The sequence below is a fragment of the Alnus glutinosa genome, chromosome 14 (assembly GCF_958979055.1).
Source record: "Alnus glutinosa chromosome 14, dhAlnGlut1.1, whole genome shotgun sequence".
Taxonomy (NCBI): domain Eukaryota; kingdom Viridiplantae; phylum Streptophyta; class Magnoliopsida; order Fagales; family Betulaceae; genus Alnus; species Alnus glutinosa.
The window spans coordinates 7,311,477-7,334,551 of NC_084899.1; the positions used below are offsets into that span (position 1 = coordinate 7,311,477).

A 23,075-nucleotide genomic window follows, 5' to 3' on the forward strand; every position below is an offset into this window, starting at 1 on the left:
TACTCTACTAACCCATGTGGACTTTCCATGGATTAATTGATTTCCAACACAGGGTGCTGGTTATGTTCCTTTTGGCCCTACAATATGTGCAACCTTCCATGGTCTCTATTATAGACTAGGAGAGATACTTTAAATGATTGGTGTTGGATCTTTATACCCAATTATTTCATGCTAGTTGCAACAACGTACGTATTACTGATCATGGAGTGGTATGGACCCGGTGGTGTTAGGGAATTAAGGATCTACTTTTGGGATAGGATATGGTAAGCAACATTGGAAAAGGTGTGGCTACTTCGATGGAACTACAGCCTCCTAATTTTCATACAATATGAAAGTATATATTTTGAATAAGATATTGTTTGATGATATGATTCAAGAAACTAGGGTTTATAGAGAAACCCTCATAAGTGATAGAAAAGATAATCGAATGGAAAAATAAAGACAAAAGCGGAATAATAGAAAATAGATAAGAGATTTTACGTGGTTCGATCTATGACTTACGTCCACAAAGTAAAGCCCAAAGGGCTACATTGTTGCTCTTATTCCTTAATTGATTTACAATACATAATACTCATATTTATAGGAGAATTGAGATAGCTAAAGATTACCATCAAACCTAATTAAAATCAACCTTATAAAGGAAAATACCATAATAAAAAATGTACAATATAAATATAATATATTTCTTATATTGATAGGAAATATGTTCTCTAACATTCCCCAATAAACTCAAAGTGCGCGCAAGGATTCTGGAAGCTTGAGGTTGCAATAAATTCTTCTGCTTCGTTTAGATATGACAACGATCGATGGAAATCGATGACGATGACTGGAGGAAGTCAGTGACGGTGGAGATGTGCCTTAAATATCAATTTGCCACTATGGGCCAAAATCAAAGTCAACTATGAGCTAAACAGGGTATAGGTTTTAAACAATATACCACAAATGTCAAAAATGTGGGCCAACTGTGGGTCAAATTGATAGCCAACTATGAGCTAAAATCAGCTTGGGTTTTAAACAATACCACAAAGGCCAAAATATGGTTATGGGTCAACAATGACCAAAATAATGAGCCAACAAAGGACCAAAATACTATAGGCAACTTGGCCTCTTTTGATTTTTGATTTATATTTTTTTTTCTCGGTTTTCTTCTTCCTCTTTAACCTTTACATCTTCCCTAGAGAATACCCGACTACCCATTCACTACCAAAACTACACCATTATCTCTCTCTCATCATCATTTTTTTTTTTCTCGTCTTCTTCTTCTCTCTTTTAGAGAGAGAGAGGACACAATACAGAGAAACAAAGTAGAATCTTCTGTACAGAATATAACCCCAAAACAAGATAACAAAACACACGCAAAAAAAAAAAAAAAAGGACTTGCAAGAGCGAATTTGGACGAATCTGCGGTGAATGGTGGCTGAGAAGCGGATGAACCTGGTGCATCTTTATGGGCTGCTAGCGGCACAGTTCGATCCATCGTGAGTTGTAAAGTATAGCTAAGGCTGGTGGTGATCAGATCATGCACAGTTGGTAGGGGGCGCCGGCAATATTAGGCGAAGGTCGGCATCGCTGCTATAGATCGACAGTGACGAAGACCAAGCAAGATTTGATATTCTTGATCTGCAATTTATTTATTTTTTTCTAGGCTCCTTTGATTGAACAGCAACAAAGACATGAGTGGCATGGGTTGGAGGAAATTAAATTTTATCTCCAACTCACACACACCATTGTTTGACAAAACAAAAGAAAAAAAAATGTAAAAAAGAGAAATATAGGGCCTTGATCGAACCAAATGGATGATGTGGTGAACTGATTGTAAAATCTTTGGGGTGTTTTGACTATAGAGAAACTGGCAATAATTTGCGGAAAAACAGAAGACCATGAGAAGACAATAAAACATAATAAAAAAGAATTCACAGGACCATTGGATCGAACATTGATGTTAGCCTATAGCTCTGATACCATAATAGAAAAGATAATTGAAAATAAAGACAAAAACGGAATAATAGAAAATAGACAAAAGATTTTACGTGGTTCGATCTATGACCTACGTCTACAGAGTAAAGTCCAAATGGCTACATTTTTGCTCTTATTCCTTGAATGATTTACAATACAGAATACTCCTATTTATTATAGAATCAAGATAGGTAAGGATGGTAATCAAATCTGATTGATTTAATTACCATCAAACCTAATTATAATCAACCTTATAAAGGAAAATACCATAATATAAAATGTACAATATCAACATAATTCTCTAACAATAAGATGGTAAATTCTTACATTAAAAGTATCCCTTCAAATAATCTTGCCAAAAAGGAAATAATTGAAACACTATTGCCCTAAATTCTCTTAAGAGATATTATTTTATTTGTGCCTTATATAGGTCGATAACATGGAGAGAAAAAGTACAAGAAGATATTTGGCGGCAAACCTAGGAGTATATATTCACAATATTGTCCTTTTCTAGAATCTGGGGGTTAAGTCATAGATTAATTTTCTTTTTAGTTTTTAGTCTTCTGCCCTAAATAGATGATTAGTTCCAACTTGCAGGGTTTATCTAATAATGTTGCAAAAAGGTAGTTGATTTAGTTGCTTTTGGAGGTAGTTGATTTGGTTGATTTAGTTTGTTGTTGTTGGTTGGAATGTTGGATATATATGTTACGTGCTTACGTAATGTAGGATGAGGACCAACAAGAACAACAGATATGGTAGAATTTTGGAAGAATTCTAGACCTCCTATTGTAGGATTTTCGAGGAATTCTATACTTCATTGGTTGAATAATTAGAGGTGCTTAGAACTCACAAACACAAGGTTTGATAATTTACTTGATTAATTTCTTTTATTCAATAACAAAGCAGTATTTAAAAGAACGAAATACAATAGAAAATAGAGTTCCACATGAAATAGAACTTCTATTTGACTCTTAACTCAACAACCTAATCAGCTATCAACAAGAGTACTCCTAAAAGATAAAGATAAAAGAGATAAACATAACCCTACCCAAATAATGACATAAAAGATAGACATGAGACATCTACCCACACAACAATAGTAAACTAACAAAATAACTAATGAACTAAACAACTAGTAAAGCAATAAAGCACTACTACTGAACTGAATAATCTAATAAATAATACTTCCTAATAGACCTACTACCTAACAATAACTATATACGTAACAACATATATATATATATATATATATATATATATATATATATATATATATATATATATATATATATATATATATATATATGTGGTTGTGGAATCCGTGTTGTACAACAATATATCCAACATGTTGTTGGGACCGGCTGTACGGCTTCCCTGAGCAGTGATTGTGTAACAATAATGAACCAAGCCTTTCCTTCCTCCGGTAGTTATGTTACATTCAATGACGTTTGGACATGAGAGAACATCTAGGATTATTTCTTTACAAATATAACCTAAGTATTAATTAGTACTACAACCCCAAATACAAATGGGACGTTTAGCAATATTACACAAGAATCAGATGTATGCATGGATAAAGTTTTTCACCAAACTGGACGTTAGAAGAACTTTCTTTAATTTAATCTATGAAAATAACATGTGTTTCAATTCTTTACACGTAAGGAACACTTACCTTTTTATAGGTGACAATTTTTATTTACGTGTTGAGTTCAAATCGTATCGAGGCATGAGTATAAGAGTATATAGATCGATCAATTATATCTTGACCCATTTAATTAAATGGGTCAGCCCACCCAACCATAACTCGTTAATTTCATGTTGGTTCTTATTGAGTTTGTGGGTCATAAAAAAATTGTACATTAATCCTAATATCACATGCCGTGTTGTGTTCGTATTGAGATATGTGTATGATATTATATAAGTTAATCCTAACTCAACTCATTTAATTAAATAGATCAGATTTCTCGACCTTAAATTCAGTAATTTCGTGTTGAGCTCGTTTCGAATTGACTAATCGTGTTAAAAATTGTTGGCTTTAATTCAACATCGGTCCTATTCCTGCTTGTACAACACCGACAATAGTTTGCAGCAAGTGTATTACAACAAAGTTGGTACACTGAGTAAATAATATTAACCACCCAGATTTACATCTGTCGGTTGTTTTAGTTCTTGCCAATAATGATATATAGTTCGCATATAGGGTTCACGAGCGAAAGCCAACATGCCTTTTCGTACCCCCCCCCTCCCCTTGTTACTCTGTACCTTTTGGTACACGCACCAGCTGCAGAAGTTTCACAGAATGACAGTGGAGACAGTGGACCATATTCTACACCAGTGCGCGCCCTTTATGTTCGGGGCACCCATATATTTGTTCTTGAGCTAGCCCATAGTACTAGTGTTACATGAATAGCCCTTAATTATCTTACTCTCAAAATATTATCTACGAGCTAGTCTGTGACCATGAGGAAACTAATAAGAACCAGCCAACCTAGTGCCTAGTGGAGCCTCATGTCTCTCGAATAGTGGGAAGGGTAAAGTGAAGGACGAAAAGAAAGCAAACGAAAAGTATTTTGGATAAATAAAAGAGATAAAAAAAAAAAGGAGAGAAACAAGAAAATTACCCGACTAAAAGGAAGAAGAACCACAAATGGTGCTGAGGTAATGCGATCCAAATAGTAAATGCGGTTAAGTCAAGTGAACGATGCTGAGGTAGATGTGAACATGTAGTGGGATGAAACTAGATGTGCTTAATTAGAATGGTATCGGTTTGACCGATAGTTCATGTAAAAAGGGAGGTAAATTGTAGCTGCCCACGGTTTAGGTAAAGCGACAATTAAACATGTCATAAATTAAGTTTGAATTGAAGACTTTGTTTTTTGTATTTTCTTAAATATATATATATATAGGAAAAGTACACACAAGTCTCTTAAACTACCACATCATTGTCAATGTACCCCCCAAACTACCAATTGTGTCAATCTCCCCCTTTACCAGAAAATGTCAATGTCCCCCTAATGACAAAAATGTACTTCATAAAATTATTAAAATAAAATAAAAACTAAAAAAAATTATTAAAAAAATATAAAATAACAAAAAATTATTCCAAAAAAAAAATTAAAAATTAAAACTGTTTTTTTTTTTTAAATAATAATTTTCATTTTTTTTTAAATTGTTCTTTTTCGTTTTTTTAATTTAATAAAAACTGGTTTTTTTTTCATTTGTTTTATTTTTTTAAAAAATAAATAAATAAATTTAAGTTATTTTTTGTTTAAAAAAAATGTTCTTTTTCGTTTTTTAATTTAATAAAAACTGGTTTTTTTTTTCATTTGTTTTAATTTTTTTTAAAATAAATAAATTTCAGTTATTTTTTGTTTTTTCGTTTTTTTTTCTTTAAAAAAAATTGTTCTTTTTCGTTTTTTAATTTAATAAAAACTGGTTTTTCTTTTTTCTTTTTTTTCATTTGTTTTTTTAATAAAAAAAAATTCAGTTATTTTTTGTTTGCTTTTTAAAAATAAAAAAATAAAAAAATCGTTTTTTTTAATTTTTTTTTTAAAGTTTTTTAGTTTTAGTTTTAATTTTTTGAATTTATGAGGACATTTTTGTCTTATTCAAAAAAATTAGTGTCATTTTTGTCTTTTTGTTGGTTTTAAGGGGGACATTGACATTTTTTGATAGTTTAGAGGGTACATTGACAATTGAGTGATAGTTTGAGGGGCAGGATGTAAAAGTAAAAATGAAAAGGGAGATAGGTGGGAATGAGAGTGGCATTTAATTGCGAGGGGGCCTGGCAGTCTGGCTTCTTTTGCCGTGGTCGGGGGACTTACTGCGCTGATGACACTAGCTCTCTCCTTCTCATAGGCCTCATATATTGTCATAGGTAATAAAGGTCCTTTTTGAGCAGCTTATTAGATTTACATTCTCGCTCCTTCGCATCTTCAAGGAATATATGATTGTTGTTGTTGGAGCAACTTCTCTCTCTTGATCTCTCTATCCTGTATATATCAAAAATCAAATAGCTAGCTAGATCGCAGATCGAGTGTACTAAATTTTTTCTTCTTTTTATGAGGCCTAGGAGAGAGTACGTAGCTGTCTTTGTCCCAAGTGTTGGGGGTGTACGTGTAAAACACTAGACAGCCCTTCGGTTTATAGACACTGAAACAGTGGTAAGAGCGACACATGCGCACACACAGATAAAAAGAAGAAGAAAATCCTCATGTGGAGTGTTTTAATTTCGTGAGGTCGAGAGTCGACTCATGTGGCTATCTTGATTTGGACTGTTCCTTAAAAAGAAGAAAAGAGGGTTTCTTTAAGTTACGAAACCAAACGAATCAAATTGTCAAGATAAAAAGGAAACGGTGTTTCTTGTCTGCTGGGAATAAATTCACTCATATCAGCCCATCTGAAAAATCATTGACCGCCGGGTCAATATCGGCCCAAAGAAAACAGATGGGCCGATATAGTCGCTAAATGGGCCAAACGTCGCTAAATAGTTAGTGACGTTTCATTAGCAATGTTTGCGTTCTGTCGCTATTAGTTTATGATTGAAGAACGTGAATTGGCGTCACTTACAAGAAAAACAACGCCAACATGTTGACGTCGCTTGTCTAAGGGACACCAATTGGCATCGCTTATAGAAGATATGATCACATCTGATACATCACATGCGCATTGGAGATAGCTAGCTAGGCTAGAGAAGTTATGTTGTTGCAAATAAAAATATATACATAACAGGTTCGTACGTACTGGAGAGCCACCTCTATGACCAATCTCTTTGTTGCATCAGAATTTAAATTAACAGATCGATCGACTATGAGGACAGCTATTAAGATGAGTACTATGTTCTCAAACATCTTAAAGGTAGCATCATAATAAATTAAATTAAAGAAGCACAAATTGAAAAGTCCTATATATATATATATTAAGAGAATAATACTACTCCTTGCCAATGACAGAATCCCATTTCCAATATACAAAAAATCAAAGCATCCAACAGCACGGAACATACTTCCAACAAACAACAATACAAAGATTTGATCATCAAAATAACAAAAAGAAAATGCATGTGATTCAGAGTAAAAACCCTCTTCTCCAAAATTTGTAGGTTGTAGCCAAAGTCTCTATAAGAGTTGCAAGGCAAGGTTACCTAGAGAGATGGAGAGAAGCGCCGTTCGTTGGAGGAGGTAGAGAGAGATTAGAGAAGCCATAATTTGAGAGAGAGATTAGAGAATCCACAATCTGAGAGAGATTAGAGGCGGAAGAGGAAAAAGAAAAAGCTAGGAAAAGAAAATTAAGGTGGGAAAAGGGCTACGTTTCTCTCACGCGTAGAGATTATGAAAATTATTGTCATTATTCCCGTCGTTTAAAAAATCAACCGACGCGACAAATGAAGATTAGTGTTGTTTCCTTAAGAAACGACGTTGACCGCTTTAACGTCGCTTGTATTTTAAACTACGCCAATGTTAAATTTGACGTCATTTTTTCTTTAAACAGCATTAATAAAAACGATACCAAAAACCTAATTTCTTGTAGTGGTTCTAGCATATTGCCAATAAACTTATGAAGTGGCAACCTGGAATACAGCTAAAGAAGCTCTTGTTATCACAGATTCCTATCTGGATAAAGTCGCTTCATTAACCCATGGGATATTTTGAGTTCTACTTGTCTCAGCAATGTGGCAAGTGGAGTTAGAAGGTCTCTTTATGCTGACTCTGTTACGGAGGAACAACAAAGATTGGAGTATGCTCAGGTATTGGTTAAAAGCAGTGTGGAATCTGAATTTCCAAAGGAATTAGAATTAGACATGCGGAAAGGTAAATTCATAACCATTGGTAGGGAATACCCGTGGATTCCGATTAAGCGTTCTACAAGTCGAGCATTTTCACATCCGGCATATGCTTGCTCTAGGTAAAGAAAATAAAGTATATGGGCGCCAAAGATACTTGCTAAGAAAGATGAAAAAGCAAGTGTTACAAGAGAAATCAACACAATTAACCAAACAAATGTAAACATAATCTATATATACTTAATTCAAAATGACGTTATTTTAGTATCAAACACCAAAACGACGTACTTCCCTTTTCTAAAATGCCTGATTGGTCTGCCTAAGCAAATGTACAAAGTGGGCAGCAGTTAAAGAATTGAAGGTAGACTGGTCGATCATATATATTCATTTTGGTGAATTTATTAAATATAATATATAAAATATATATTATATATAAAGGATATGCGGATGCAGTTAATAATCGCATCCGCATATCTTAAAACTGTTATTTGTTTTCACAAATGCGGATAGTGTTTTTTTGTTATCTGCTCCGCATACGCATGTGCATATAGATAGCAAATGCAGATGGTTAATATCCGCCCGCATGTACACCCCTAGAGTTGAAGTAGGCTTGTGCAAGATTGGAACAAATCCCAAAGGGCCGGACTATATTGAATATAGGGGGAATGCCCAATATTGAGAAATGAGAAAGAGTGTCATCACGAATATGTTTCTATAAGCAAAGCTAAAGAAGCTTTCTTTAAGCAAAGAGCGAGAAAAAGTGGCTGAATTTAGGAGACTAAACTAATGCTTAATTACTTTCATAGAATGGTGAAGGTAAGGAATGCCCAAAACTTGATCAAACATTTGTGGGATGAGAATGGAAAGAAAGTTGAAGAGGTGGAAGAAATCAAGCAACTTGAAGAGGGCTATTATAAGAAGTTGCTATGGATATGGACAAGAAATTGCAAGTTTTAGAAGCCAATAGAATACAACAAATGATTAAAACCAGAATTTCTAAAGAGCAAAGGGTTGTGATGATGCATGAAGTTACTGCTGAGAAGATCAAGGATACTTTGTTTTCTAAGAGTAACAGCAAAGCACCGGGTCCTTGTGGATTCTCGGCTGGTTTTTATCACAAAGCAAGCATGGGCTTTAGTTGGCAAAGATGTAGTACTAGAAGTTATTCAATATTTTTTCCAAACGGGTAAACTATTAAGGGAGTAGGTAATTGCAACCATTATTACCTTAGTTCCTAAGAAGATCAACCCATCTTCAATGAGTGATTTTCAACCCATATTGTGTTGCAATGTGGTGTATAAATGTGTTACAAAGATTCTTGCTAATCGTTTATTGCCAAGGTTAGATATTCTTATGTGTAAAAAAACATATTGCATTCATTCCAAATAGGAGCATAGCTTAGAATGTTTTACTTGCTCAAGAGATTGTAAGTGATTATCATAAGGATAAAGGAAAAGCTAAGTGCACTATCAAGGTCAGCTTAATGAAAGCCTATGATTCAGTTGATAGGGAATTTATCCTGCTTTGTTTGCTTTGTTTTGGAGTTCCCCATCATTTTGTTAACTGGTTAGAAGAATGCATCACTAGTACCCCGAGGTTTGAATGGGTCTTTGGTGCGATATTTTGAAGGGAAAAGAGGTCTTAGACTAGGAGATCTTTTTTCTCTTCACTCGTTTGTTTTCGCTATGAAATGCTTTCTTGTTTATTGAAAGAGGCTACAGTAATAAAGAAACTGTTCACATTTCATGCTAGATATGAAAAATTGCAACTAACGCACTTATGCTTTGCTTTGATGATGACCTTCTTTTATATTTTCCAAGGCTAATTTGGTGACAGCAGAAAAAGTTACCCATAACTCTCTGGCAGTAGTGCATTTGACGACATGCACAACAACATTTTCCGTGAGTGAGAAAATGAGAATGCTGAGAACAAGTTGATCTCGCATGTGCCAATGGAGCCAAGCTGGGTTTTGGGAGACAGTTGTAACATCTTCAACTTGAGTTGTGACAGTTGACGATGGAGGATCAGTAGAGCCATCAATATAGCCTTGAAAATCTTTGGCTTTTGGGATAAGGCAGGATTGCTCTTTCCCATACAAGGTGGTTGGTGCGTGGGGGTTTGTGAGGGAATGATGAAGGAACAGTAAGGTGGGTGACAGTTGAAGATGGATCCATGGGCAAAAAGTAGGAGAAAAAGATGTTTGTCTCTTAAAAATGCTCTGATACCATGTAGAATTCTAATGTATTTGGGTTATGCTGCCTTGCCATAATCATGGTTAAGGGGTTGTATATATAGAGGAATTAGTTACACATGAGATAACTAGAGATTACAAGCTAATAAATTCAAAACACAAAGGAGCTCAATATCTGAAAAACTGTTAGGATTAACTAATCCGTTTGTTGAAGTCTTGAATTTATCTTCATTTGAATATTTGACAGCAGAGGTAGCATTTGAATTCAAGATAATTTTGAGAGAGTTATCAGGAGATAACTCTCTAACACTATCAAGTCACTGCTGAATGAGTTTGCTAGCCTGTCGGGTTTGGTATTCAATCCAAGTAAGGGCACAATATATTGTAGTGGGGTTCCTCCTGGCCTATAAGCAACAGATTCTTGAGAGTATTCAAGTGAAGGAGGGTAGTCTTCCGGTTAGATATCTTGGGGTTCCTCTTCTGTCAAGAAAATTAATTGTTTTGGATTTCTTTGGTTTAGTAGAACACGTGACAGCAAGAATTAATTCTTGGCTGTCCAAAAATTTAGCATTCCCAGGAAGATTACAACTGGTTTCGTCTATTCTTTAAGGCATCCAAATCTACTGGTCTACCAATATATAGTTCTTGGCTGATGTTATTGAGCATCCATGTGTTCAGCATGGAAAACGTGCGAGAATTCCAGCTCATGTACTGCACAAGAGAGATTGTATTTAGACTACTGTTAAGTTAGTTTTGTTAACTAGTCATAGTTAGTTCTGTTAACTTGTAATAGTTAGTTAACTTGTCATAGTTAGTTTTCTATTATACTCTGTTTTGTATAAGAACAGATTGCTGGTATCAAATTATTCATTGAATGAGAATCAGAATTTTCTCCCAAACTTCAGTTTCTAACATAGTATCAGAGCGAATTTTCTAAAATTTCCGCATCAATCTTTTCTTTCTGAATTTCTCAAGCTTTTTCTTTGAAAACATTCATCAATAGTGAATTCTACTTCCATTGAAAATCATCCTTCTCTCTCAGAATTGGATTATACTAATCCATTTTTTCTCCATCATGGAGATAGTCCCAGTGCTGTCTTGGTTATGCAACCACTTACCGGTGACAACTACAGCTCATGGAGGCGAGCTATAATCATGGCGTTAACTGCGAAAAATAAGATAGGGTTTGTGAACGGATCTTTGCTTCAACCAGATGTTTCTGAAACCGATCCTTTGAATTTTTCTTGGTGCTGATGCAACAATATGGTGTTGTCTTGGTTGATCAATTCTGTCTCGAAGGAAATAGCCGCCAGCATCATTTACATTGATTCTACAACAGATATGTGGAAGGATCTTCAAGATCGCTTCTCGCATCTAAATGGTCCAAGAGTTTTTCAATTGCAGCAGAAAATGTCCCCTCTTTCTCAAGAGAATGATTCTGTGAGTACCTATTACACTACTTTGAAGGGTTTATGGGATGAATTTGATCATCAGGAACCATTGCCCTGCTGTACATGCGGTGTTGTGAAGGCTTTACAAGCCAAGCACAAGCGTCAATATGTGTATCAGTTTCTCATTGGTCTGAATGAGAGTTACTCACACATTAGAGGTCAAATCCTCATGCTAGGTCCTTTGCCCTCGATGAACAAGGTCTTCTCTCTTGTTCTTCAGGAAGAAAGTCAACGAGGTCTTTCGATTTCCAATAGGTCTTTTAATCATAACACCACTACCTTACTCACTAAGGCTAATTCTTCCACTTCAAATCGTGGCAAGGGTTATTCAAAAGGCAAGGACCGTCCTGTTTGCTCCCATTGTGGGATCACAGGTCATACGATGGAGAAATGTTATAGGCTCCATGTTTTTCCACCCGGTTTCCAATTCAATAAGGGCAAGAATGCATCTTCTGCAGCAAATCAAGTTTCTTCTGAAACGAAGTCTGAAATACCTCAGTTACCGATTACATATGAGCAATGCCAACAGCTCATGAACATGTTCAAGCCATCTTTTTTGGAGGCCTCTTCTTCACACAATTCAGCAGCAAACCAGGTGTCCTCCACTTCTTCTCAAGAGTAACTGATCTCTCACATGGCAGGTAGTATTTCAATCACTTCTCAATTCTCTTCTATAGACAAATCACATTCTGTGTTTGCCTCTTCAACATCTTTGCTTCAGCAAACATCTTTTACAAATTCAATTCGTGCTCCCTGGATCATTGATATTGGAGCCACAGATCATATGATTTGTACAGTTTCTTTGTTTACTACTATAACTGCTGTTGTTTCACGAACAGTTCGTTTACCTAATGGTCAATTTGCATCAGTTACTCACATAGGCACAGTTCGAATTTCTGAATCATTCATTCTAACTGATGTTTGGTGTGTTCCTTCATTTTTCTTCAATCTGATCTCTGTTAGGAAGTTGATAAAAATGATGCATTGCTGTCTCATTTATTTATTTATTTATTTTGTCTCAATTCTGTTTTATTCAGCACCTTACAAGATGGAGGATGATTGGAGTAGGTAAGGAGGAAGGTGGCTTGTTTCATTTGCTGCAAGTACCAGTTTCGGTTAAGTCTTCTTTGTTTGATTCTGTAGTACATGATTTGTCAAATTATGTTGTAAACACATGTTCTGTTCTGTCCAATAATGATGTATCTTCTGGCTATGTTAATCATTCTGTAGATAATAGTCTATGGCACTAGAGATTAGGTCATTTATCTGATAGACCACTTAAGATACTCTCTCATGTACTGCCTCATTTCAATTATGACTCAAATAAAGTTTGTCCAGTTTGTCCTTTGGCCAAACAACATCGATTGCCTTTTCCTTATAGTGATTATATTTCTCAACATTTTTTTGACTTAATTCACTGTGATATTTGGGGACCTTTTTCCACTAAATCTGTTAATGGTTCAGCTTATTTTTTGACAATTGTTGATGATCACTCTCGTTTCACTTGGGTTCATTTAGTGCAACACAAGTCTCAAACTAGAACTCATATTCTGAATTTTTTTTTTCTATGATTGCAAATCAATTTGATAGCAAAATCAAATGTATTCGATCTGATAATGGTGTTGAGTTTAACATGCCTGAATTTTATTCATTTCAAGGAACTCTACATCAACTTAGGTGTGTAGAGACACCTCAACAGAATTCAGTAGTTGAACGAAAACATCAACACATTCTTAATGTTGCTCTGTCCTTTAGATTTCAATCTCACATTCCTTTATCTTTTTGGAGTGACTGTATTCTTACTGCAGTGCATTTGATTAATTGAATACCATCTCCTGTTTTGCATAACAAATCTCCTTTTGGGGTATTATTTTCAGTTCAACCTTCATATTCCCATTTAAAAGTTTTGGGTTGTCTTTGTTATGCAAACACACTCACTCGATCTAGACACAAATTTGATGCCTGGGCCAAACCTTGTGTTTTTCTTGGTTACCCTGCTGGTGTTAAGGGCTATAAGCTTTATGATCTAATTTCTAAATCCTTTTTCATTTCCAGAGATGTCCAATTTCATGAAACCATTTTTCCCTTTGCTCTTTCACATTCAGAACCTAATAGCTCTTCTTCACCTGATCTTGTTCTTCCTTTACCTTCTTCAGATTTTGCTCCTTCTTCTTCTATTCCTCCTAACATTTCTTCTCCTACTTCTTCTTCTCCTTCTCCTATATTTCATCCTTCTGAACCAGCTAGAAAATCTTCTAGGCTTAAAAATCGTCATGGTTACTTGCAAGACTATCACTGCCACCTTGCTACTTCCTCTGGATCTCTTTCAAGTTTATCTCCAACGACTTCAAGTATTCTCTATGATATTACTTCATTTCTTTCTTATAATAAGCTTTCTTCTAACCATAAACACTTTAGTCTTTCGATTTCTTCTATTGGTGAACAACACCTTCCTTCATGGTGATCTAGCTTCATGAAGAGGTCTATATGACCATGCCTCTCGGATTTGGTAGAAAGAGGGAGTCAAAAGTGTGCAAGCTTAACAAATCTTTATATGGTCTTAAGCAAGCCTCTCGCCAATGATTTGATAAATTCTCTTCTGCTTTGCTTGAATTTCAGTTCACTCAATCAAAAGCTGATTACTTTTTGTTCACATGGCATCAAGATTCATCTTTTATTGCATTACTTGTTTATGTTGATGATATAGTAATTGCTAGCAATGATCAAGTTGTTGTTTCTCAGCTTATTTCTGTTCTTAATGTCAAGTTTAAGCTCAAAGATCTTGGTCCCTTGAAATTTTTCCTTGGTCTGGAGATTGCTCGGAACCAAGATGGGATTTCTCTCAGCCAATGGAAATATACTTTGGAAATCTTGGAAGACACTGGTTTTCTAGCCTCTAAGCCAGCTAAATTCCCTATGGAACCGAATGCCAAGCTCTCTCAAATTATTCATTGAATGAGAATCAAAATTTTCTCCCAAACTTCAATTTCTAACAAGTTTCCTCTTGCTATATTGAGACATGCATTTATCTTATGGCTTGCAAAGAATAATTTATCTACTGGAAATTGGCTATTGCAGTGGGCCTGTAAAGGTGATACACTACGCACATTCTATAGAGGGTGTATTGAAGATAGAGATATTCTTTTTTTCCAGTCTAGTTTCTGAAAGAATTGATGGAAGAACTGGTTTGGTTAACTTACCAAAACCAGATAATTGTCTTTTATTTATAGAGCAACTTAAGGTAAATCAGTACAAGGTTTACAACATAGGAAATATAGAAAATATGGTAAGTTACAAAAGAGGAAAAGGTCATGTGCTGAGTGTAGAGAGACATCCATAAGACATGGAGCACAAGGGATCAGCAGGAATCCAGGACAGTGTGAGCTGTGGACTTCTAGCCTGCAGTGTAGCTGCTACAAAAGGGTGGCTGATCAGCAGAAATTGTGGAGTTGCAGGTTTGACTTGCATGCTGATTTTGAGGAGAGAAGAGCTGTTGATTTTATCCTCTACCACTCCCCCGCAAATTGATGGGAGGAACTTCTATCAGTTTGACTTTTATTCTCATCATCATTTTTTTTTTTTTTTTTTTTTTTTTTTTTTTTTTTTTTTTTTTTTTTGTTCTTGGGATTGGCTTGGGTATTTTAACTGTACCACAAGGCTAAGATTGGGCCAACTATGGGCCAAAAGAAATTAAAAATAGGCTTGGCTTTTTGAACATTACCACAAAGCCCAAAAGATTTTTTATTTTTTATTTTATTTTTTTTTTTAAATAAAAGGCTTGGGTTTTGGAACAGTACCTCAAAGCCAATAGGAAATTTAAAATAGACTTAGATTTTTGAACAGTACCACAAAGCCAAAAATAGAAAAGAAAGGCATGGGCATTTTAACGGTACCACAAGGCTAAGGATTGGGCTAACTATGGGCTAAAAGAAAAGAGCCAAATGGCTTTAAAAATAGGCTTGAGTTTCAAACATTACCGCAAGCTAGAAATTGGAGAGTGGGCAACAATGGGCTGATTTTCCGGGTAACGGCTTCAAACCCACTGCAATTTTTTAAATTTTTTAATTTTTTTTTAATTATTTTTTATTTTATTTTTTTAATGGAAGAATTTCTAGCATCTTCTAATGCTTCTGGACCAAAACAAAAACAAAGAAAGAAAAAGACGAAAAGAAAATTCTAGAGGCTTATAGAAGCTCGAGAAAGCAAAAGAAGAACCTTGGAAACAGAATCCTCCATCATCAAATCATCAACGCGACCGCAGCAGGACTGGGAAACAGTGCGTCTGAGGTCAATGGAGGCGACGCGTGCAATGGGTCATCGGCTGGAGGCTAAAATCGTCCGCCAGGGAAACCACTGGTACGTAAGCAAATTTTTTTTTTTTTTGTTGGGTGGAAGAGAAGGGAGATTTGGGAGAACCTTGGAGAAAGTTATCTCTGTGTTGGGTTCGTTGAGAAATAGAAGATGGGTGTGATTTATGGAGAAACAGGGGTGAAGATGAGGTGTTTTTGATAAAAGGTTGCAGAGAAGCTTCAAGAAGAAAAGAATCTGACGTTGGTGGAAGATGGAGATGAGTCGGACTGGGCATCCCGTTGAAGAGAAGAGGGATTTTGGGAGAACTGGTTCTGAGGATGTCATGTGAAGGTGAGGTGTTTGATAACAGTTCTGAAAGAGAGTAAAGTGTAAGGAAAACTCTTGTAAAGCTACCTCAAGGCACTGCCCGTGTGAGCTGTGTGAGCATGGCTCACACGGGCTGTGCTACAGCCAAAGGAAGAGGAACAACAGGATTAGGGCGTTAGCCAAAGGGCTCTGATACCATGAAAGAATTGATAGAAGAACTGGTTTGGTTAACTTACCAAAACCAGATAATTGTCTTTTATTTATAAAGCAACTTAAGGTAAATCAGTACAAGGTTTACAACATAGGAAATATAGAAAATATGGTAAGTTACAAAAGAGGAAAAGGTCATGTGCTGAGTGTAGAGAGACATCCATAAGACATGGAGCGTAAGGGATCAGCAGGAATCCAGGACAGTGTGAGCTATGGACTTCTAGCTTGTAGTGTAGCTGCTACAAAGGGGTGGCCGATCAGCAGAAATTGTGGAGTTGCAGGTTTGACTTGCATGCTGATTTTGAGGAGAGAAGAGCTGTTGATTTTATCCTCTAACAGTTTCAACAAGAGTTTTTGGAGGGAAGTGTTAAGAAGATGTTTGGTAGATGACCCTGCTTTAATCTGGAAGAAGTGACGAAATGGGCAATTAATTACAGAATTAATGGGAATTTGTTTTTGTGATGAATGGGTAACTTTCATTAATTATCAACAATGTATCTGATTACAAAGAAATCTTAGCAAAGTTAAAGCAAAAGACAACAGCCCACCTACAACAAGAAAACACGCAATAAAATCGAACTAAAATCTCATCTAAACCCCAAATTCTGCAAAGGATAAATTTCTTTTAGTGCCCTTGAACTTACTTTTAGAGACAATCTTAGTTCTAACCTCCCATACAATCTATTTGAGCAATTGTTCTTCAGTTTTGGGATGATTAACATAACATATATATAACATTATGATTTCTCCAAAGGTTGTAAACAACAGAACCAAACACCAAGCGGGAAAGACAAGCTATTTGTGCAAATTGGTTCTTGGAGTTGTAGTTTATCATGACCTATGGCAATGAAGAAAAGACTTAAAGCATGGCAATGTGGTTAAGGAGTTACGATTGTGTCGTGCTGCTGAACAATGCAGCGGAGTTTCAGTTTATTCTGTAGAGTGAGTCGTATAAACTTATTTGGGGTAATTACCTTTTTCCCCATCAACTACCAGCCATTGTCAACATGCCCCCATGAACTGACACCTCGACCAAAAGAGAGCATCCAACTACCATAGTTACCCACTTTGCCCCCATCCGTCAGAAGATTCCGTTAACTTGAATGGAATATTCCATTTTTGGGCGTTAGTTTTTGTTTAAAGACCAAAATGCCCTCTACAGTAATTAATAAAAAAATATTAAAATTAATATATTTTTTTGTTTTTAAAAAAAAAAACAAAAACAAAAATTAATCTAAGGGTGGCGCCCTTTTTTAGTTTTTTTTTTTTTTTTTAATATTAATTTTAATATTTTTTTATTAATTACTGTAGATGGCATTTTGGTCTTTGTGTGAATTAGACTGACAGATGGGGGCAAAGTGGGTAACGATGGTAGTTGGATGCTCTCTTTTGGTCGAGGTGTCAGTTCATGGGGGCATGTTGACAATGGCTGGTAATTGATGGGGGAAAGGTAATTACCCCAACTTATTTTGTTAGAAACCCCAAAGTAGGGCAGGGCCTTAAGTATAACTACTTCATATTAGCAAATCCTATTAGCCATTTTCCCTATCAATTGAAAAACTGGTCTTGTCCATGGACCGAAAAGGAATGGAGTTGTTATGAACAGCTTGTGTTTCACTCAACTTTGGTTTTTTATTAAATATTTTACTCGATTTCTGTTTGTTTATTAAATAAACTAATTAAGCCTAAACAAAATTTATGCTCTTTTATTAAACGAGCCCAACTCATAAAAACTGGTTCGATTCGTGTAAGCTGTATAACTTTTTTTATTATTATTTTTTTTATAGTATTATATATTTATAAATTTATAATGAAAATATTTTAAATGTTTAAAAAGATATAAAACGTTAATCATATTCTTAATTCTATCTATATGGTTTTCAATTAATTAATGTCAGGAATTAGGTCATTGATACAATCTGTCCAAGCTCAATCAAGCTAAGAACCATCAAGAGCTAATTAACAATATCTCACCTTTTCTCCCCCACCTTGTACTGAAAAAAACATAAATAAATCATTAATTGAGAGGACATGCAATCTGGACAAAAAAATATGGTTTATGTAAACAAAACGAGGTGTTCCAACCGGGTCCTGCGGTGTCTCGACGAAGTCCTGTTTGTAGTGGCGGATTCAGGATTTTTGTTCAGAGGGATCAAGATTAAACAATAAAGTTTGACAAAAATTGATCAAAAATATTAAAGAATATAATTAACGAAATAAATAAATAAATAATTCAACAAAATTTAATTATTATTTAAAACATATAAATCTAATTTAATTATTCTTTCAGTTGTCCTCGACACGTATTCCTATTTTGAAATTGTTGCATGATTTTTTTCATTGCTTAGTTTTTGCTGTGTTCTAGGCGGATTTTTCACAGTATACCTCTAAAAAACAAAGCACTTAATTTTAATTGTTGAACTGAAGAGAAATTTGACCGACTCTAAAAGCTTTCAGAAATTGCAGTGGACCGTGGTATATTGTTAAACTTGTTTGAGTTGTTTCAAACGTTAGCAATTTAGCAAATTGGAAACCCTCAAATCACAACATGCAGAGCAGAGACTTTAGTTTTTTTGAATCCTACAACGTACACATACTGCTTGAGACTACACAGTATAGCAGGTCGCAACACATATATGCTTCAGGTTTTTATGAGTTATGTCGGCATGAATCGTGATTCAATTTCAACATAATATAAAAACGCACGTTTTGTGAAGTAATCCAAGTGTTCTAACTTGGAAACCGCGACACTTCATCATTGAAGTAGAAAAGGCGAAAAAAAAAGAAAAAAGAAAAAAAAAAGGGGGTGTTTTGTCAACCTCAAACCTCCATTATTTAAACGGTGTGTTCTGTCAATATATCTAAAGACTAATACATAGCGTTTTGTATTGTCTTATATCTTTGTTAAGTGTTAACCTAAACTCTAAAACAAAGTCTAAAATAGTTCAAAAAAAAAATTAAATAAATAAAAACAACAAAGACTGAATTCCAATCATCCTAATCTTGGAAAAGCTTTGTCTGTACAAGACCGATGCCCCAGTTGAATGAGTGAGGGTGGATAATTGAGATATCAAGGAAAAATATACCATGAGTAGGGGAAATTTTGGGGGGTTGAGAGGGGGCAAGTACCCCTTTCGCCCCCTCCTCCCTCCTCCCCTGCCTCTCAGTGTCCCAACCGGCCCTAACGAAGTCCTGGCCGAGTCCCGATGACATCTCAACCAGGTCCTAGCGAAGTGTCGGCCAGGACCCGATGACATCCCGACCGGGTCCAAGTGACGTCTCGGCCGAGTCCCGATGACGTCCCAACTAAGTCTCGAGCGAAGTCCCAGTGGTTTTCCGATCAGGTCCTAACAGTGTCCCAGTCGAGTCCTGGCAATTTCTCGATTGGTTCATGGCAGTAACTCGAGGATTTGAGAATGATAAGCTAAACTCGAAAAATGATTTACGAAATTTAAAAAAAAAATCATTTTTGTAAACTAAACCAAAAATATTTTCGGTCATACCAAATTCTAAAAAATTTAAAAAAATTAAAAATATTTTACACGAAAACCTAATAGAGTTAGTAGAGAAAAGCTGTATCCTTGTCATGGTCCCCCCCACGATCCTGCTCTTGGTTTCCATTATGTACACAACGAATTGGTTTTTTTTTTTGAAAATACAATGAATTGGTTTTGAGGCTGGTTTGAAATGAAATATTCTTGTTATTGGGTTTAGAATATTCGCATTTTCTAGAAAGTAACGGAAATATCATGAAGGAACCCATGCACCAAATTCACCAATGACGAATGTGAATTGCTGACTCATGGGTGGGGACCGCTTAATCAAATGATTTTCATATTGAACGTGAAAGCTACCAACATGATCGAACTTTAATGGGAACTTAATTTGCGTGCCGCTGGTCCACTACCCGTTCTTTTCCGGGCTTTACCAAAGTCCAATTCAACTTAAATTGGACCCGAGAAACCGTACTGAACCGATTCATGCCCAACGATCCAAAAAAGCTTTTTTTTTTTTTTTTTTTTTTTTTACATCAACTTTTTTTGTTCTTAGAGGAAACTCTAGTTACTTCGTCAAACTATTATACAATTTATAATCTCCTCGTATTGTCTCCATACAAATTACGGAATAGGATGGTGGTGCATTTAACAGTGTATATATAAAGTTAATATTGATACGTCTTTTAAAATTTAAATAATATGAAATTATGTACATTATTAGATTTATCAACTTTAAATCCTGACTATAAAATAGATAGTATTAATTTCATTTGAAATGGAGAGGATGTGCCTATTCCACAAATTATCAACCCATTTCACTTAACTTCCTTTATTTGAGTTTTTTGTTAAATTGCAGGTGATCCAAAGTAATAATAATACCCATTTAGATAAAATAAAAATAAAAAGAATAATAGAAGAAAAACACAACCGCTAGACACACGGCCTGGCCGTGAGTCACCCTATGTGCCCAGCCAATTTTTTAAATCTAAGGGCATAGTTGTATTTTCACCCATCTTGATGCAGCGTGGTGTAGTGGTTCGTAGAATTAATACACACAAAACTCACAACTCTTCTCAAAAAAATTAAAAAAAATCTAGTATTATATTTGTGGCAAAATATAAGAAAATTCTACCTTTCAATATTTTTTATTGAAAACTGAAGAAATAAATACCATAAATTGTTGGTCAAACCGTCCTTATTATGCTTTAATAGAAAAGAGGGTCGCAACCGTGAAAAATAAGCAGGGCTGACAATTTTGACACGATCAGACAACCCAACATGAACACGATATGAAATTAGCGGATTTGGGTCTACCTTAAACAAGTTTGGGTCATAAACGGGTTGACCCGTTTAACTAAGTCTGGCGAGTCAGGTGAGTGACCCACCAGACACGATTAACTTCTTCTTCTTCTTCTTTTTTTTAATGACTTTCTCTTTTAGTCGAAAAGTTAAACACAACACAAATTTTACAAAAGTTCAAAACCCTAACTTTTCTTTTTCGGTTTTTCCTTCAGCTGAATCAGCTCCTCGTCGCCACCGCCCTTCTCTTCTTCTTCTTCCATTTTCTTCTTCTTCAGCTCCACTCCACGTTGATTTCCATTTTTATAGCATTTTGATTTCTTAATAAGAACTAAGAAGCAACCGATGCCCATAAATTGCCAATTCAAACCTTTCTCCTGTTGCAGAAATCAATGTTGCATATACATGAAGATAAAATGTATATAAAATAAAAGAAGAAGAAGAAGAAGAAATTAACTCAAGATTATATACAGATAAAGAGATTGAAAACAAACAGGAAGAATGCATAGAAAAATATACCTCTGAGTTGTGAAACAGCTCTCGTGATACCTCTTTCAAGAAATCAGTCATCAAGCAGCCAACAAAGAGACCAAGTGGAATCATCAGTTCTTGGTTTCTTGAGATGGAAAATATGATATCTGATAAGGAGCTAAAAACAAATCGAATAATAAGAGTCCACTTTAATGCCTTCTGTCCTAGGAAAAGTAACCGCTCCGTCAGTATTTTCTCTATTTTCTTCCATGGAATTTCTTTGACTGAGTCAGGGATAATAAGAGTCCACAATTAATATGCTTAATTGTCTAAAAAAAAAAAAAAAAAAAAAAAGGCACTTTTAAGCTAAACAGGTCGGGTCGATATGACCCATTATGTTAAACGGGTTTCACAGGCCGTGTTGGGTGATCCGTGAAATTGTCATTTTCATGTCGTGTCTGGAGCTCTGAGCCGTTAGCATAAACGGGTCGTGTTTGGGTCTAGCTTAAAAGGGTTGCGGGTCTTAACAGGCCATAAACGGGTCATGTCGGGTACCTGTTTTGCCAGCCCTAAAAATAAGAGACAAAAATACCATATCACAACTCGGTTGATCAATTCACGAGCCTACAAGAAAACCCCTAAATTTTACATATGAAAAAAAAAAATTATATACGAAAAAAACCTAACAACCCTAATGATTGATGATCAGTCGATAGAGCAATCGTCCAAACATCTCGGGTTTTACTACCAGGACCTCAGTCAATTGAGCATCTATTAATACATCTATCGGGCTCCCCAAACTAGATTGTTGAACTTATCTTGATGACCCACTTTTGACCTAGTAAATGTTAGAATTGGAAAATAATAATTGAATATGAATTTGTGGTCCTTTGCATAAGCTTTCAAAATCTAACAAAATTGTCTTAATCCGATATTGGAATCTCAAGATATGGCTGATTTAGTAAGACTGGTATGCTTGAAAACTGGTCTGCATCACATTTCATAGAGGGTATAATGAAAATCTTATGCGCTTCCTGTCCAAATTAAAAGAAAATCCTAATGGCGGGGGTTGAGTGAATGGGTTTTGTAGTTTGTTGGGGGACATTGTAGCTTTTCAATTTTTAGGAAAAAAAATTCATATTGAGTGGTAGTTTGAGAGAGTAAGTGTAGTTTCCCATTGTTTCTTAATTCTTTTTCTATTGAGGAAAATACATTGAGTCCCCTCAAACTACCATCATTTTGGCATTTAGACAATCAAGCTTAAAAAGTAACATTTCATCCCCTTTAACTATCATACAGTTACGAGCTACAATTGCCGTTAAAATCTAGCATTTAAGTGGATGGAAAAAGACACGCATTTTTTTTTTTTTCATTTGAACTACCCAAATGATCCTAAAATTATTAATAATAATAATAAAAAAAACAACTAAAAAAAACAAAAAAAAACTCAAGGGGAGTGGGGTGGTTTGACCACTCCGTTCCAATTTTAGCCCCACAGCCTGGGCATGAACTACCCCTACAGGCTGCAAGGGTGGTTTGGGCATGCCTGTTCCATTTTTAGGGTTGCCGAACCACCCATCACGGCTAACTTTAGTTTTTTT

General features: G+C 35.4%; 1 protein-coding gene across 1 annotated transcript; it reads left to right on the forward strand.

Moving 5' to 3' along the window:
• The first annotated feature begins 11,192 nt into the window (after positions 1 to 11,192).
• On the forward strand, positions 11,193 to 14,335 carry LOC133856685 (uncharacterized). The gene is made up of 3 exons (XM_062291741.1): positions 11,193 to 11,998; positions 13,436 to 13,731; positions 14,046 to 14,335. Exons 1-3 carry the CDS (start codon positions 11,193 to 11,195, stop codon positions 14,333 to 14,335), a joined length of 1,392 nt encoding a protein of 463 aa, XP_062147725.1.
• The last annotated feature ends 8,740 nt before the right edge of the window (positions 14,336 to 23,075 follow it).